General features: G+C 35.8%; 1 protein-coding gene across 5 annotated transcripts in view; it reads left to right on the plus strand.

Annotated features, from left to right (window-relative positions):
* The window catches only part of LOC149799678 (uncharacterized), a 258,855-nt gene that overhangs the window by 214,606 nt on the left and 25,432 nt on the right, over positions 1–18,817 (plus strand). For all 5 annotated transcript variants that reach the window (XM_089959030.1, XM_089959026.1, XM_089959027.1 and 2 more), the window contains 3 exons: positions 7,734–7,795; positions 10,648–10,748; positions 11,527–12,972. In XM_089959030.1, the coding sequence (XP_089815156.1) occupies positions 7,734–7,795; positions 10,648–10,748; positions 11,527–12,972 (1,609 nt within the window). The remainder of the gene's footprint in view (positions 1–7,733; positions 7,796–10,647; positions 10,749–11,526; positions 12,973–18,817) is intronic.

Consider the following 18,817-nt stretch of genomic DNA (forward strand, 5'->3'; position numbering starts at 1 on the left):
AAGTGTCATGATGAACAAGGTGCATAATCTGTAATTTTAAATGTCACCTTGTTTTAACATTGACTCCCGCAAACTTAGATCCAGTTTGACCTTTGCATAATGGTTTTCTACACTTTATTTCAGTTCATCATCGTTCTACGTCATGGGCATTTGGTTTAATTCTGAATTTTCTGCATTAGTTTTAAGTCTTAGATAATTAAAATATTTGATCCAAAGTGTTTTGAAAAAATCTGGAAGACCACAATGGATAGATGGCTGCTGCTTAATTAAGTGTCTTTGGTATTCTAGATCATTTTCATGAAAAACTGCTTGCAGCAAAATTTGAGGCAAATGTTCAAAGATCGTGGCATCTGCTCAAAAGCAAGCTTTTGCCCTAATTTTACTCTAACCATTGGTTAGTGGAAATAAAACACACTGAAGTATTAGCTATTCATTTATGTTTTTAACTTGCCGGCTGTTGCCCCACATCTGTTGTGGATTGTCCATCAGCATTATCACTCTGGAGTCACATTTCTGATTTGATTTCAGTCCAACTTGGAATGGGGGCCCCGAGTGGCCGAGTGGTCTTAAGTGCTCTCCGTTACGGATCACTGCCATCACATTGCTGTCTGCGGCGATTTGAGTCTTGGATTCAGCCAATGTGGGTATGTGAGAAAGCTTGCCAGTAGCTTCTCGTGGGTTGGTGGTTCTTTCTGGAGTTTTCATGGGTTCTTCCTCCACCATTAATGCTGGCCTCCATGTATAGCCTATCGTTTGCTGAAATATGGCGTTAAACCCCACAACAACAACAACAACAACAAACAACTTGGAATGTGCATTTATATCATAAAAATCTCAGACAATGTCAGTATTGAGTGAGATCAATGGATATTATTGTTATCACTCTGGAAGCCATATTTCTGACCCGATTTGGATCTAACATGGAATTAATGCTTATATCATTAAGATCTGATGGGAGTTCAATAATGAGTTAGATGTATACAGCGTAAAATACAGGTTGATTTTTACATTTCAAACTGCACTGAGAGGATATCACTGTTGATTGATTAAAGAGATTTACGCTGTTGGCAGTTGTGTTTGCTTTACTGCTGACTAGTCTACAATGTAATAAAGAAGATACAATTCTCAGTATAAATTACTGATTTTAAACTAGAGTCTTTTATGCTTTCATCATGTGAGAAATTGAATGAAATACATTTTTAAAATATCGGATAGAGGATTTGGAGATAGAATTCATGAACTTACAGGTGGGAAAAAACAACAACCCAGGATATGACCCATTGCACAACATATTTTGGAGGTTGGAATCTGGTACCTCTAAGATACAAAGTGAGGTCTTTATTGGAACGTTGTTCAGGCTGCAAAGAACATGTATATTTCCTACATATTATATATATTTCATCCCATTGAGTCTGAATGTGAAAATACATTGTTCTTGCAGATATAAATATGTGAAATCAATTTCATTCTTCTGTGTGTTTCATGATTTTGAGGAAACTAAAACAAAGAAAAAACCAGTTGAACATGTTGATTTTGTATGATATTTCATATTTACTATTAGTTTGGTAGACATGCTAATCAATTGTCAAGCAATCGAAGCTTGACATAGTCGTCACTTTGGTATTAATGTGAATGCTCATGTCTGTACATCTGTCTACACCCTAGATTAAGGGTCTCACTCAAATCACATGAGGACCGCCTCAGTTCAACCTTTTCAGTGAAAGAGGCTCATATAAAATGTAGCCAGTGGAAATGTTGGAAACGAAAAGTAATTGATGTAACAATCAAATTTATATCAAAATTAGCTGGTCATGAAATTTTTTAAACATTAATTATTGTACAAATTCCATGTGTCATTGCAGGCCTCAGGAAATAACTCCACGGGCCGCATGTTTGAGACCACTGATTTAGATTAAGCTCATTGATACATTTATAACTACAATATATACTTGTTATAAATCTGATCCAAATACAAGCTACATAGACCCTGATCTGCCATTGCATAATGTAATACCAGATCAGGACCTTTGTTGTTTGTTCAGCAGATTAATACTGACCAATTGCATTGACCCAGATCTGTTAGCACAGTAGTATATCGGGTCTGTGAGGTTTACAGTTGGTTCTGACCTATAAGCAATTAATTACATACAATAAATGGCAGACTGATTTAAATTGCTCACCATTATGGATCACTGCCATCTCACCTCTTTCTGTATGGGTTCAAGTCTCTTGTTCGGCCAATGTGGGTAAGTGAGAAAGCTTGCCAGTAGCTTCTCATGGGTTGGTGGTTCTTTCTGGGGTTTTCCCAGATTCTTCCTCCACCATTTATACTGGCCGCCATGTATAGCCTATCTCATGCTGAAAAATGGCATTAAACCCTACAACAGCAACATACAATAAATATAAAAGTGGGTAAAAATGGAGTCTTTTGAATGGATTTCATAGTTGCTACAAACCATGAATTGAAGGACTTCTGTCATAGCAACAGAATTGATACCCTTTAAATTCACACTGGTATATTATAATTTTGGAGTTTGCAGTTCTTTTTGTAAAGAAAATTGTATCATGGCAACTACATTAACTCCAAGAGAAGATTTACAGAGTCTGTCAAAACCAGTAGTAAAATTCTTCGATTCTAAGATCGCAACAAAAGCAGAACTAGATACACAAATGATAAGAGGACAATCAGGTAGTGCAGACACAAGCCTTTAATTTCAAACTGGAATAAGAAGAGCACTGAGGAGCCATCATTTGTCTCTTGTTTTGTTATCACTGTGATGTACAGTACATGTGTATGCACATAGTAATCATGGAGGTGCTGTGCAAGGAATGATAGAATAGATGCATGCAAGGATACCAGTAGACAAGGAGAAAATTGTAGCATCAAAGAAGTCTTGGACTATTGATAAGAGATGTAGAATGCATGTGGAATCTTGTATTAGATTAAATGGTCCAGGATAAGAGGGTTATGAAACAGATCTGTTGCTGGACTGCTGGTTGAGGAAACCATTGAGAACTGAAGAGATATCTACATCACCTCCATTATTTCCTGTGAAACCAGGGGGATTTCCACTTGGAGATGACCAGGCTGTATTGATCTATTTTCAACTACCGTCAGTGGAACACTATCATAAATATGCGGGTACATTCAAACTCAAGTTCATAATATTCAGAACGTCATGTATCAAATTTATTGACATCTTGGTTTGTCAAGATGCATTTCATTATGGCTCAGGACAACACTAGATCAAAGACAGAGCTAAAGCTTTTCATCCTGTAAAAGTGAAACCATAATTGAATGCCTTGAAGATCTTATAATCAAATCAGGCTTTTAAGTAAATGTCGAAGCAATCAATGTTTGTTAGTATTTTGTGAATAGCCTGTAAATTAATGACCTACAAAAACATGAAAAAAAAATAAAACTATTAAGTACATTTTTATAAATTTCATATTAGTAAACTTTATACATTGTAACTCTTAATGAGCTGTTTCTGCTAATATTCGAAAAGTAACAATTTTGAAATATGTTAGAATCCTTGAATTCTGTTTAGTTTGTTTTGTTAGCCTGCAGTGTGGTAAGTTTTAGAGTTATTGGCAGTGGTTATTATGAGTGGTTGCCATCTCTAATGTCACATTGTGCACTGTTCTTTTTTTAAACTTTATTATTGTCTCGTCACTTTTCAAACTGTCCCCACTACAAAAAGAAATGCTGTGATACCTTATTTCTCTGATGATATGTCCATGCTCAAAAGTAGGCCAATCCTGCTGCTTCCACTTTGAGAAAATCTTAGTACATGTAGTGCACATGTCCCAGAATAAATCCACCTTGACTACTGACCCAAGGGTGATCACAAAATGTTACATGCAAACATTCATAAATTTCCCTTTTTTGTATCTGGAGTGTTATAGCATTAACCAGAGACCATAAGTCACTATGTGTAACGAGTTGAAGAACACAGTGCTTTCATTGCTAACATGCCATCTTGATCTGGTTGAATCAGAATCTTTGAAAAAGAAATAAATGGATCCAGGTCATGCTATCGAATGACGCACCATGCATGAAACAAAACAAAAATGGCATTCCAGTACTTGTAAATTTTAAATCAGATAACATACATGAGAACAGGGAGGAGTTTTTAATGATGGTTATTACTTATGCTAAATATTCTCAAGTGAAATCAATTCCTAGATCCATCCTGCTGTGTGTGTGTGCTTACAGATCTGAGTAGTAACTACAACGGAGGATCAAGCACTACATGTACTTTGTTGACCCAGGGATAGAATTTGCAAATAGTTTTTAAAACATGAAAGTGATATCCCCAGTACTTATGAAGATAGTTCACTTTAAAGGTAAATAAGGAATGATTCTTGTTTTGCTTCACTGCCTGGAATCTGATGAATATTGAAGCACAGCATAACTAGTAATTGGACTCTAACATGAAAAAACCCTGAGAATAAGCCCATCCCCCACCCCTTTTGATAATTGTATTTGGTCGGCACACTGGTATTATCATGGGAGAAATATGGTATAGAATTCAAAATGCACATGCACATGAGTGTGCAAATAAACAGTTCACCTTGTTCAGGGACCAGTGCATATGAACTTCACCAAGATGGCTAATAATAATCTTTGCACTAAAGATTTAAATGCATTCACACAAAATAACTTGCTGAAAAAGTTAATACTTCTAGAGCTGGTTTAATTTTTTTTATAGCTTAACTTGAAGAACTTATGGGATGGTCTGTTGTCAGACATCCCATGTCCAGCATCCAGCCTTTGGTGCAAGTGTCTTATTTCCACTACTCCTAAACTGTATGGCAGATTGCCATTAAACTTTGCACACATTCATCCCATTTTCTAGTTGGTCCTCAATGAAAATGGTGATGCACAGACATCCAACACGAGATCTTATAGTTGATCTTCCCCTTTGCAAAGTCATATTGACGTGGGATATTGACCAGAAGACTTTTTAAGATGTCGGCTTGGTCTAAATGAAAAAATCTTGTTGGTACTTCTCCTGAATGAAACACATATTGGCACAGGATTTCACAAAATACTTCTTATGGTATTTAGTTTATCCTAGTTCAAAATGGTAATGGTCATTAGTCCAGTAAGGCAGCAGTGTTGAAAATCCTGTTATTGCTACTGCTCCTGAAAAACGACGAAATGAGCATGTTATTTTTTTTAGCATAAGACTTCATATGATATCTAGTTGGTTCTATATTAAATTGGTGCTGATTTGACTTCCGACATGGCTGCCAAGGTAGCCATTTTGAAAATCTTGTTTTTGGTACTCCTCCTAGATTGATGGTCATATTGACATAGTTTTTCCACCTGTGAACATCTAATGATACTTAGTTGGTTCTAAAAGAAAAGATTGTTAATCTTACATATTATGTGGCTGCTACTACAGCTAATTTGAAAATCTTGTAATTGCCCCCAAAACTAAAAGAAATAGTCCTGAATTCCTGGAATTATTTTCAGTCAGTACTCAATTTTTGGACTATTCCTAATACTTTGTGGGTTTTTTTCTTCTGAATGTTTTTAAATCAAATCATAGAAATTAATAAAAATCAGAATTACTCTACTATAATAGTATGTTGACAGCAGGTATGAATTTTTGTAAAATATTGGTTTTCAATAACCAAGAACTTGAATTGCAGTTTAGAAGTTCTATCACATTATTATGTTTTATTGAAGCATTTTCAAATTTGTTAAAATGTGATCTTGTTTGTAATGAGGACAGTATTTTAAGAATTTCAGTTGTTTTGAAGCTCCATAATTGATATACTTTGCTTGTAAATGCATAAATTATTTTGAACTGTAATTAAAAGTTATAGGGCACCATGACTAGTGTCAACCTTACCTTTTAAATAAAACTTGAAAATTTGAGGGTGTGTGATTTGGATTTTTAACGTAGCTTTAACTTTTTTTTGGTCATATCGCTATGATATCTGCAGTGTGGCAGTTCACAGTCACGTCTAGAAATGGGGCATCATACCACAAACATGTAGCATGATGTCCCACCCAGTCACATTATCCTGACACCAGGCCGATCAGTCCTAACACTCATCTGTTAATGCTGAGTGCTAAGTGATGCAGCGGTTAGTACCATTTTTGTAAGTCTTTGGTATGACTCAGCTGGGGATTGAACCCACTACCTCCTGCATCCAAGGCAGACACTCTAACCACTTGGCCACTAATCACATACAAAGAATACATAAGTATCAGAATACATGTGCCTTCACTATGACATCAGTTTTTTTTATTCTATTGGAATGAAGGCATTTATTAACTTGACAAAGTTTTATCAGATTGTATCCTCTTTGCCTTTGTTGTTGTAAAGTTGTTTTGAACATTTCAAACCAGCTAGTTAAATCTGTGCATCTTTTTGTTGATATTTTTAATAATAAACTTGAATAGTACAGTGGGTTTTTATTTACTTATTATAAAATTTGGGGTATTTTTGTTGTTGTCCATATACCATTAATGTACTATCTCACAATGAGGCCATATTTTGCAACACTTCCTGTTACAAGGCCTTATGGTCTTGGATCCCATTGATCAGGTGGTAGCAAAATAATATATCTGTCATGTCCTCCATTATAAGGCACCAAATATACTTGCTTATAAATCAAGTCAAACTGCAAACAACAAAGATCCTGATCTACCATAGCATGATGTGCCTGCAGACCAGAGTATATGTTGCTTGTTCTGCTGATTACTACATACAAACTTCACATATCCAGATCTGCAGGTGCATTATGTAGTGGCAGATCTGGCTCTGTGCAGTTTGCAGTTGGAATTTACTTATAAGTGATTATATATGATAGACAGGATTCTTGCAGTTACTTAATAATTCAACTTCTCATTGACACTATCAAAGAATGATGATTGGATGCTGGTTTGTACAAGTGGATTTGTGATTCACTGTTTATAAAGTCAAAAAAGAGAAAATTAGTTGAGATAAATAAAAAACGTGCCATCGCTCTGTTATTAAGGATAATTCCAAAAGGTCTTAGTATTCTTTTCATAGATTTCGTAAAGTAGTATTTTTTAAAATTTAACTGGCACTTCTGAATCTAAGACCAAATTGGAAATAAAAACGAAAAGAAGGCATCATGTTGTGATATTGTAACAGAGAGGTGTCCTTTTATTGTTACAGATGTCTAAAAACAAATATGTAGTCATTCAAGCCAGCTTTGTAGAATGCAGAAAACCTACTTAGAATACGTATGCAGGGATAATGTTTCATTTCTCAGCTGTTCCACCCTATAATAGGTTATACCTTGGTTAAAGTTAGGCCACTGTACATCTTAAAGCACTGAAGATTTACTGTATGTAACCTCACACATCAGATCTAACTGCATAGATCCAGATCTGCCATCACATAATGTGCTGGTAGATTTACATCTGTTTAATTTATTAAGATTAATCAGTAGAAAAATCAACATGGACCTTGATCTGCCAGTGCATTATTCAATGGCAGATCAGGGTTTGTGGGTTTTTTTGCAGTTGGACTTTATGCAAGTATATACAATAGTTAAACATTCTTGATGTGTGATTTTCCATTTATCTGTTTGGCAGTGAGTGCAAAAATATAGACCTTGTAATCCAAAACAACATTAAAGTTTCAGCATATTTTTATCCAATTACTTTAATTTTGGTGTTTTCAGTGTTACAGTGAGTAGCCTCTCATTCCTTATAAGATTTTATCCCCTTTCCATTTCAGATTCTGAGAGAGCCACACCTGCACATTCTCCCCCAGGCCGTCGTGAAGTCAGGGAGTACAAGGTTTGTAGTAACCTTTTCCCAAAACATAGATAGCCCTGCGAACTCATTAGCTAATGAAATTTCTTAGAAGATTAAAGTTTCTCTTGAGAATTGATTTGTATGTAGAGATGTCCAAATTTTATGAAGCTTCTACCGGGTACCCATAGATCCTAACGATCAGTTACCTGAGTACCTGATCCAAAGGAAATTGTATTAAATGTGAACCTGAACTGCTTTGTTGTAGGTTCACATGAGCAAATCCCCAAGAGAGGTATAAGCATAATTATTACTAATATGAGTGGAAAAAAACCGTGAAAAATGTACATTTATATTGCTACTTAACCAGGCTCTGCAGTAAAATTTGTATCACAAATCAGCTTAATCCACATGGATTAGTAGTTAGTATAAGAGTTTAGACACAAAAAGAAAATGATAAATTATTTATGCATAACACTCACTTGAACTAGTATACATGTCTACAATATCTTTTGTGAATAGTCGTAAAGTCCACAAATAATGTTGTACTAACATCACTGTCGAATTCTTATTTAAAATTTGTAAAGTGATATTGATTTGTCCTTATCGGAATGTAACGTTTTTAAGTTCAAGAAAATCACTCTCCTAACATTTTTTAGTTATATAACATCCATCAGTCACATTGATATCTGGCACCATTTATTTTCTGTGACACATTGTTTCACATTCAAGAAACCCATCTGTTTTCTTGGAACTCTTTTATGTACATACTATAAATAGAAAAAGGAAATTAGGCGGAGGTCTAACAGTGAACACAGGCTTGTATCGTTGTTTCCAATTTAATTATCAGTCATAAATATACTATATAATAATACAAAAATGAGTTGTGAATATGTTTAGTACATCATTTTCCTTTGCCCAATGAGAGGGCAGTATTCCTTTCAAAGAGTTGCACTTGCGTATTAACGTATTAACCAGGTGTGATCATGGCAATGTTGATTGGTAGCATTGGGAAATGTTTCGGCATTACTTAAAAGGTACGACACTAAGCCAAACTTTGGATGGGTATACAAAGTCAAATGCCTGAGCTAAGTATTAGTGCCAAATTTATTATGATACTCGAAATTGAGCTTGAAATATTAGCATTGATTCTTAAATAGGTTGTGCGTCCTCTGTTGTATTATTATATAGTACATGTATGATAATTAAATTGTAAGCAGTGATACGAGTTCCTGTTACGATGAATAAATGGGCACACGAGCCTCGAACTGTAATTGTTATTCTGTGTCACGATCTGAACTTGGCAAACTTTTTATTTATTTTTAAAGGGGTACCTGGTTGTCCATTTTATTACTTGGGTAATTATCAATGGGTAAGTACCTGGGTTCCCATTGGCATCTTTATTTGTATGTACTCACTGTTTACATCAGGGCCATTGTGATTTTATACTAACCTTCCATCTGTCATGAGAAGCTCATTACCATATTTGCATAAAACCCACATAATGTAAACAAATGCAGTTTGAATGCATATGCGTAGATGACTTGATTAGATTTTCCTGCTATAAAAGCAATCTGTACCATTTTTATCTTCCTGGTATGTAGTATGGATTGATATGCTTGTTGCCGTGTTCATCAATCTGTCAGACACACTAAACAGGTTTATTTGGGGACTAATCCTAATTACTGCAGTTTATCTTTTATTATCTAATTAGCATTTATACACACCATTTACATCCCCCGTTGATTGTGAACATTCACATATTATCCACATCATCTCATGTTTTTTTGTACTTCTATCGCTCATTGGTAATAAACCTTGAGGATGCATAAATCTTTATCATGTAACCTTTTATGTGGTACTATATAACCTTACAGTGCTGGTGTGCCATAAAACCCACAATCATCCATCCAACCATTTATTCAGATATTACAATAAAAAATGAATTGTGCTTTTTTATATTATTATTATTTTTTAAGTTATTTTCTGTTTTCTTTTAAATTGTTTGCTTAACATGTTCCCACACAGTGAATAAACTATCCAAATTACAACCTCCATCCAGTTTAGCCTTTTTCATGCTTTTCTCTTAAAAAATACTGAAAAATGATGCACAGAACAAATAGAAATGAAAAGATCATGAAAGAAAACAAACATTTAAAAAAATCTAATTAGGCATTCAATCTTAGAGCAAGACATCATTTTGTTCATGTTCTCAAATTTTGTATTCTTTAAACAATTTATTACAGTCACAGAACTAGCCAGTTCCTCTATCTTTGCATAGCAGAATACAGGTCGCTGTTAAAGGTTTAAACTGTATGGGCATATATGCAGCATTCCAAAGTTCTGTTCAATTATTACACTCTTCATATGTATCTCTGAAGTTCTTGAAATACTACATTAGCACTAAATTCAAGTGTCGGTATGATTATGATTAATGCCACCACATATAAATCCTCTGACATAATAAATTTTGAACTCTTATTAGGTAACATGAAATTTATGATTATTTGAATAGATGATCTTAATAGAAATTAAGCTATGAACCAAAATGGTGCAACGTATGATTGGTATGCAGAGTAGGGGCAACTGACAACATGATTATCTGCTAGAAATAACCTCATGCATACACTGTGAGGTTCTTGTAAAATGTTGATAGTTAGACTGGGTCTCAGTGTTAGGATGAAAAATTCAAGAGGGCTGGCTAACATTGTTGTTTGTTGAGACTAGCAGATTACTAAACATGTTTGGAACTGTAACACTTTACAGAATTATAAATTTTGTCCATTTTTAGAATTAACAAGTTGGGACTTGGTACAAAATTTTCCACATGCTATTAGGTCCAATTATTTCCATAGCAACAAAATAAATAAGTTTTTGTTTTTCTTTTTTTTCTGTAGGCTAATCCTGAAGCATCTTCATCTTATGTTCATCGATCAGCTACAACACCAACAGACCTGTCTTTGGGACCCAGGGGGTCCTTGAGTCCCTCTAGTAGCAGGTATGGTGGCCAGATATTTGCATATTGGTGTAGTTACTGTTTAAAAAGAAAATGAAAGTCGTGCAGAGCTCAGCTCAGATGGCTCGCTAGAGCTTATCTGACCTGCTTCACCCAATAGCTAGCCAGGGTCACTAGCCCATTTCAGCTTTCGTTGCTGTATATCCTGGCCCCCCACCCCATTGCGGGCTTGGGGATGTAGAATAGGCCTGATGTGGTCTCCTGCATGTTGCAAGACATGATTAAATGAGGCAGGAGCCATGTTGGTGCTATGGTTAGCATGTCATGACTGGATAGGACTCCTGTTTAAATTCCGTCTGTAGTTGCAGTGTGTGTAGGGCAAGATTAGAGCTTATCATGATTGCTGTGGATTTGGCATCAACATCTTAGGATTCATGTTTAAATTCTGTCTGTAGTTGCAGTGTGTGTAGGGCAAGATTAGAGCTTATCATGATTGCTGTGCATTTTGCATCAACATCTGATTCATCGATTACATAATGCCTTGAGCACAAAATATGAACTTCCACTCACAGCTCAAAAACCTTAATTTTCAGTAATGTAACTTTGAATTTAAATTACAAGTACAACAGTTTCAGAATTAAGTTAATACTATTTTATTAGCAGTGTGTTCAATGCAGATATTTCTTGTTGTCTTTGAAAAGAAAAAATATGGGAAACAAATTGAAACTATGTGTATCAAATGTTTACATTGCTTGTACAGTTGTCATAGTAGTAAGGGAAATATGTGATAAATCATCCTTTTATTTCTTCTTCCTTCAAGCCCAAGCCTGGATGGAGGGAGCTACACACCTAATGCTCTATATTCAACCAAGACCCCATACAAGCACCAGATATATCCAGCCTTTAATAGTCGCAGCCAGTCAGCAGGGAGTCAAGCAGATTATGAGAGTGGTCACATGGGTAGTCGGCTAGAGGGTAGTGTTGACTCAGGATTTAGTTCATCAATTAATATGTATAATGTACAGTCCCGAAGGACTTCTCGCTATGATAGCAATGATGAAATTAAGCCAGTTTCCGATTCAAATCATTATGAGACGTTGGATGATGCAGTCCTGGGTGTGCCATCTAAGCATGGCAGTCAGGAAGGATCACGTCATAAATCCCAGAACAGTTATGGGAGTCTTGAAAGAAACTTTCGCAAGAGGAATGATCGTAATATTGAACGAAAGTTAAGTGATAGTGAATCTAATTCAGATGATGTTCATAATTCAGTGTATGGCAGTAAAAGAGGGTCTCGGTCAGAATATGACCTATCTTCAAGGACTAATTTGATTGAAGTGCCTGTTATGCATGAAGGATATCCCAAAAATTTTAATCCAGTGGATAGAGTGAAGAATGTGGAAGAAACATGGCAGGATTCTTTATCCCCCGAACCATCTCCTGTGGTTCAGGGATCCAGATATAGCAATTCCAGGGAGCAGACTGTGGATCCACATACAACAAATTGTTATAGTCCTCGTTTATATGAGGGTATGGGTGTAAGTCATGTGAGTCACCATAATACCCCCTTTACAGCTGAACACAGTATTAGTATAAAGAGAGTCGAATCTCCACGAACAGTGGCATCAGCCAGCACCATCGTTACGGTTTCCAGGCTTTCTTCACCTCAGACAGAAGTTTCAAAACCATTTGAAATGTCAGATTTTTATAAATACAGTGAAAAGTTACGAAGGCTGAGAATGGTTGGAAATTACCGACAGCAAATTTTAGGGATAGATATGGGGACAGGCAGCCCAATTTCTGCATCACAGCATTGTGACACTTCTGATCCATCAAATTCAGTTTCCTCCACACTCTACCATCACTATCCATCGCATCATCCCACTGACCCAAATCATAACATCAATAGCCCACACCATAGACACTATCACCCGTCAGGGTCCTCTTCCCCCTTTGGGTCTCCTGTAGGAGCGCGTCATGCAAACCCCCATGTTCAAAAACAAACTCAGCAGTATGAGATTAAGAACTGTGATCGAGGTGGAGGTACTGCCACAGTGTCCTCCACAACAACAACATACCACACAGTAAAGGAAAGATCTAGCTCCTCACAAGTGCAGATTTCCACATCTACATCCCAGGGTCGGATCATGTACAAAGCACGTCAGGAGAGCAGTAAACAGTCTCAGTACCAGGCCCCAATGCCCTTGAAATGTGACCCTGTCAGGAGTAGTTCAACTTCAAGTAGTTCATCTTCCACAGGTGCAAGGTGAGAGAATCGGAAAGCACCTGCAAGCAATAGATGACCTTGACCTTACCCATGATCTGGTCATGTGACTTTGTTCAGTATGGTGGACAGGTCTTGTGATATGTGATGAAAGGCTTTTATATTTAACTGTGTGCCAAATCTAAGACCTTACTCATTCTGATTCCAGACTTATGCGGCCCTGTTTTTCTGTTTAACAAGAGCTTCTTTTCTTATAATGTAATGGGTTGAGTAAACATTTACAGTGATGTTTTTATGAGTGAGAAATGTTCAGTTTTAAATTGGTTGATGGAGATTTGTATATAGTATTTTTTTAACCATGTGCAATTTCTTTTACTGCCAAAGCTAAACATTTTCTTAAGTGGATCATTTACAATAATTTTGTAATTTTAATTTTTATATTTTAATCTAGCTTTTTTTCATTCCTAACATTTTAACATTCATCCTTTTAATACCTCAAATATTTTTTTTAATGCATTTTTTACCTTGCATCTGCTTCCTTCAATCACCATTGACTAACTTACTGCATAGACCCCCCTTACTCCACCATTGTGTGTGCATGTGTGCATTGGCTGATGTGAATTTCACTATGGCAACCAATGGCATGGTTACCTTTACTAACCTCACAACCTTGAACTTCAAGACCTGTAGCATACTGGACTTAGTCTGTATTGTAGACATCTAATGCATGTAAAGTGCTTGTATAATGTGTAGATCTTCCTTTTCAGATTTTCAAAATTAAATCAGACCTGGATCTTGATATTCGACTCCCAGGCAATCAAATATCATGTTTGAAAAAGTTAAGTCTTTAACAAATGTCTGATGAAAATTCACAATTTTGAACATAAGTTTTAATGTTATATAATCTCCAGACCAGATCTGACACAAAATAATTTTGAGTTGGTGCTGGAAAAAATGTTTTACAGAAGTGGATGCAACTGTTTCAGTTATCATTAACTGAGAGTTGACACTTTCTGATGACATTTTTTAATTCTTTTTCTGTCTTAATGTGGAGAAATGACTTTGTACTGTTAGTCCAAGGCTCTTCTGGCCCTCACAGCTTTTTATATCTTTCAGATAGATGTCAGAGAGGGCCTGAGACGTAATGAAATTGGTAGAATTGACATACTATGGAACACCTCTGAACTTCTACACCCAACCATGATACAGGTTGAGGTGTTTCAGTCGAATGACTTTTAATGCCAACAAAATACTCAGAAAGAAAAAACATAACACAAAGTATTAAGTTCCAAGTGTCATCCATAGATATTAAATTCAACCGATTTTGTTACGTAATGGACTCAGCACTGTGTGCCAACAAAAAGATTTTAAAGCAGCGAAGGCAAGAGGAAACTCTATTTTGGTGTATGAAGTTTGCTAAGAAATTTTACTACACTGTAAAAGCTACAGTTTTGACAACTTATTTACATAAATTTGACCCAAGCTTATGTTTAATAATAAATCAACTAGTCGCATGTAATATGTGTTGCTGTGACTGGTCAAAAAGTGGTCACAGTTTGTCTCAACAATGCCAACATTAATTTGCCCAAATTATTTAGAATTGTGTAATGAAAACCTTTTACACATGTACATTAGGTACTCAGTTTGAAAACATTTCTGAACATCTCATTTTATCTTCTTGCTATTTCCTCTGAATTGGAGATGAGGGTCTAGTCGCCAAATTTGCAAAACTGAATTGAAGCCATATATTTTTTACTATGAAGAATAGAAGACTTGTGTAATTTAATTCTAAATATCAGCAAAATACTGTAAACTCTTTTAATTTTTTTTTATGTGACCATTTTAGTTGGGAAGGACCACTATTATTTTCAGTGAAAGATCATAACAATGTCTTTAAATTTTTAGTTTGTAGCTATCAAGAAATCCACTAGAACCTGTCCCCCACTAAAAATAACAATTTTACACAAGCTTGAATATGGGAAACAGTAGAATAACAGTGAAAATGATATCTGGGAACCAAGAAATTAAGCAACTGCAAATAAAAGTAAGTTTGTTGTAGTCATTGATGTGTCGCATATAGGTACATTTGTATCAATGCTGTCTCCTTTCACTTCAGATACTGAAGTACTTGCTTTTATTAGGTCCGTGTAAGCCGTGTTCTTTTAATACCATTCACAGGCAAGATGTTCCATTTTGCAGCACTTTATTTCTGGGTACACTTCATTCCATAGCTATATTGTTAATAATTTGATAACAAGGTGTGAATGCTGCAAATTGTACATGCTTAATTAGGTCTGCACATATTCTAGCTTGTAGTGATTAATTCTGTGTGGTACACTGCAACCTGTCTATTCTTGTAGTGATTAATTCTATATGGTACACTGCAACCTGTCTATTCTTGTAGTGATTAATTCTATGTGGTACACTGCAACCTGTCTATTCTTATAGTGATTAATTCTCTATGGTACACTGCAACCTGTCTATTCTTGTAGTGATTAATTCTATGTGGTACACTGCAACCTGTCTATTCTTGTTGTGATTAATTCTATATGGTACACTGCAACCTGTCTATTCTTGTAGTGATTAATTCTATGTGGTACACTGCAACCTGTCTATTCTTGTAGTGATTAATTCTCTATGGTACACTGCAACCTGTCTATTCTTGCAACCTATGGCACTGAAATAGATCCAATTCTAAAGTAACAGACACATTTCAAGTTCTGTAAATTATGCCACAATAAGAGTTGTATACTGCTGACCCTAATTTGGGGCTTGAGCTATTAGCTATTTAAGTCTTTTAGTGTCACAGGCAAGAGAACACTTTATTTCACAACTTATGCTGTGCATTTGAGTGAGTGATGATTGAGTTATTGGAGTTTTACTGTAGTTTAGCATCATCAAATTTGTTTGTATATGATTTGATCAGCATGACTAGTGCCATACATTTGTAATGAGTAACTGATGCATGATCTTTGTTCTCAAAAGCAGTCAGCTTAAAAACCTTTTACACATTGTGACAAAGTGCTGCAATACTTTTACACTGGTGTAAAAACATTTTTATATCTCTGCTGAAGAGCCAGTGGGATGGTCTGTTGTCTGTCCATCCATTAGCACAAGTTTAATATTGCTACGTCTCCTTAACTACTTCAAGCATTTAATGAAACTTTACCCACATTCATCCCATTGGTGTGATATCAAATATAGTTTTAATATCAAACAATTTGTTAGCCCTCCCCATGTGTTTCCTGTTGGTCTTCTGTCCCTGTTTCTTCTTTTTTCTTGACCCTAGCACTTTTTTCTCCTATAGTAAAAATAAAATTTACAAAACAAATATTGAATATATGTTTTTAAAAAATAAAAATAAAAGACCTACCTACCCTAATATTTAAACCAGAGCATTAGAAAATACATGTATCTTTGGGGGCATTATGGTGTCTAGTTGGTCCTAAAAGAAAATTGTAGCTGTTCAGATATCCAATATGGCCACTACAGTGGCCATTTTAAAAATCTTGTCACTACTCCTGAAGGACTGGTCATATCAGCATAGGGTTTTCACCATATTTTTAGTACTTGAAAATGGCAAGTCATATCAATATTATGCTTTCGCCCAAACATTTCTTATGATATTTAGTTGGTCCTAAATGGGAAATGGTGTCAATCCAATATCTAGCATGTTCATCTTGGCAGCCATCTTGAAAATCTTGTTATAGTTACTCATGCAAAACAAAAGGTAATATCAACATGGGGTTTTCAAAAGAAGGTCTCTAATTATGTCCAGTTGATCCTAAATGAAAATGACACCAATCAGACATCAAGTATACCCTCTACAGTAGCTAATATAAAAAAGAAGTAGTGATATTATCATGAATTCTTGGAAATTCATTTTGGCCAGTAGAGTGTCAGTCCCTTGTAGGGACTTTTCTTTTGTTTTATTATACATAGTGGCATTAACTAAGTCCTTCTACTTTTGAATTGGATGGACACCTGCTACTTCAAATATAATTAGAAGGCTTCATAATACTTTATTGCATATTTTCTGTACACATTTTGTTTTTTCGCAGATTTATACATCATGTAAGTTTGATCCCACAACAAACGACCTAATCCCTGATCTGCTGTCACATAATGCACACGAAGATGGGAATCTATGTTGATTCTTCTGCTTTGTAATCCTAATTAACTGCATGGACCCAGACCTGGCAGCTCATTATGTGATGGCAGATCTTGGTCTTCTGAGTTTTTCATTTGGATTGGTTTATATGTATGTATGGTAGATTCCATGCTAAATTTGCCATAACTCTGTGATTTACAGTATAGTGCAACTTATAAACGATGTTCAAGGGGCATCCGTGGTTAAATATGAAGGAGGAAAATTCAAGTTCCTTTATGAACAGGTGTCCTTTATAAGAAAGTGTTTGCTAAGACCAGTTTCACTCTACCTGTAGCTGAACATTCCATAAATTTGAATTGCCATTAGGAGGCAGAAGCATATCTCCTATCATCAGTTAATGAGTTAAATTGAAATTTTTTACAGAATGCTAAATATGATATTAATTATCTGAAAGGGTACAGTTTCAAATTTTGTAGTCGTTGCATGTTGTTGTGTTTAGCTTCATTTGCTTGTTGCATGAGTTCCCATTATTATGCTACTGATAAACCCACATGTGGTAGGTGTAGTAGCTGTTCTTGTTTTTTCAGCATACTATAGGCTGTGCATGGTAATTGGTGGAGTAAGAACCCAGGAAAACCCTGTTAAGAACCACCTACTCATGGGAAGCTTCAGGCAAGCTGTTGGGTGTAGGGATATGTATGAGTTTTACTATTTTTCTTTGCTACAAGACAGATTAACTGTGTTATTATCAAAACACAACCAGGGGTACTTTTTGATATTCTGTCAAGTCCATCCGGATGAATTGCAAGTATTTAATGTGCAAAAGAAAGAGTGCCAAAGGGTTGCCTTCCTAAATTGCTGCAATTTTGCCATGGTGATTGATTAATAGATTCAGGGGACATTTTTGAAAATGTCAAAGCCTTGCAAATTTGAATTGACATTACCTGCCTTAGATTTATTTAAGATCATTTGTTTCAGCCATGTTACGAGATAATAAACTCCTAATCTTAATGGGGCCTCGGGTAACTGAATGGTCTTAGGTATTTGCCTTTGTAGATTGCTTGAATCTCACCATATGCATGGGTTCAAGTCTCAGGCCATCAAGAAAGCATGTCGGTAGCGTCATTTATACTTCTCAGGGTCTTGCGAGGTTCATCCTCCACCAGATATACCAACTGATATGTATAGCCTATCATGGGTTCAGAATTAGCGTTCAACCCACGAACCACACACTCAATATTAACAGCAGTTAGCCAGGAGTATTTCTGATTTTGTGGAGCTGTGGTAGATCAGAGGTTAGCATTCTACTAGACTTGGGGACAAAAAGTTGAGGTTTCGAATCATACTTTGGATCAAGCCAGATCCACTTTCATGGTGTATCCTATGGCAGGGGTTGGCAACCTAAGGCACGCGTGCCACAGGTGGCATGTCAAGAGGTTTTTTTCGTGGCATGCAAAGGGCAGCCAAAAATCTCAATTTTAACAGTGTTACTCTTTTACTGGTGGCACGCGCTCGTTCATTTTGTAATTAATTCAGAAAAAAAAGTGGCACGCTATGTAAAAAAGGTTGCCGACCCCTGTCCTATGGTACAGCGCTTTACTTCAGTTACCCCAGCACTATATAATCTCCTTGTATCACTATGCCCTAAAAGACCAAACCAAACAATTGTTAGGATTTTGTGCAGAGATCATGTACATAATAATATGCTTGCTACAACCAAGACATATCATTTACAGAATCCTTTTTACAGGTATTTGTGTGTTTCAGATGTTCACA

The sequence above is a fragment of the Sinohyriopsis cumingii genome, chromosome 5 (assembly GCF_028554795.1).
Source record: "Sinohyriopsis cumingii isolate HCF-2022 chromosome 5, ASM2855479v2, whole genome shotgun sequence".
Lineage (NCBI taxonomy): Eukaryota > Metazoa > Mollusca > Bivalvia > Unionida > Unionidae > Sinohyriopsis > Sinohyriopsis cumingii.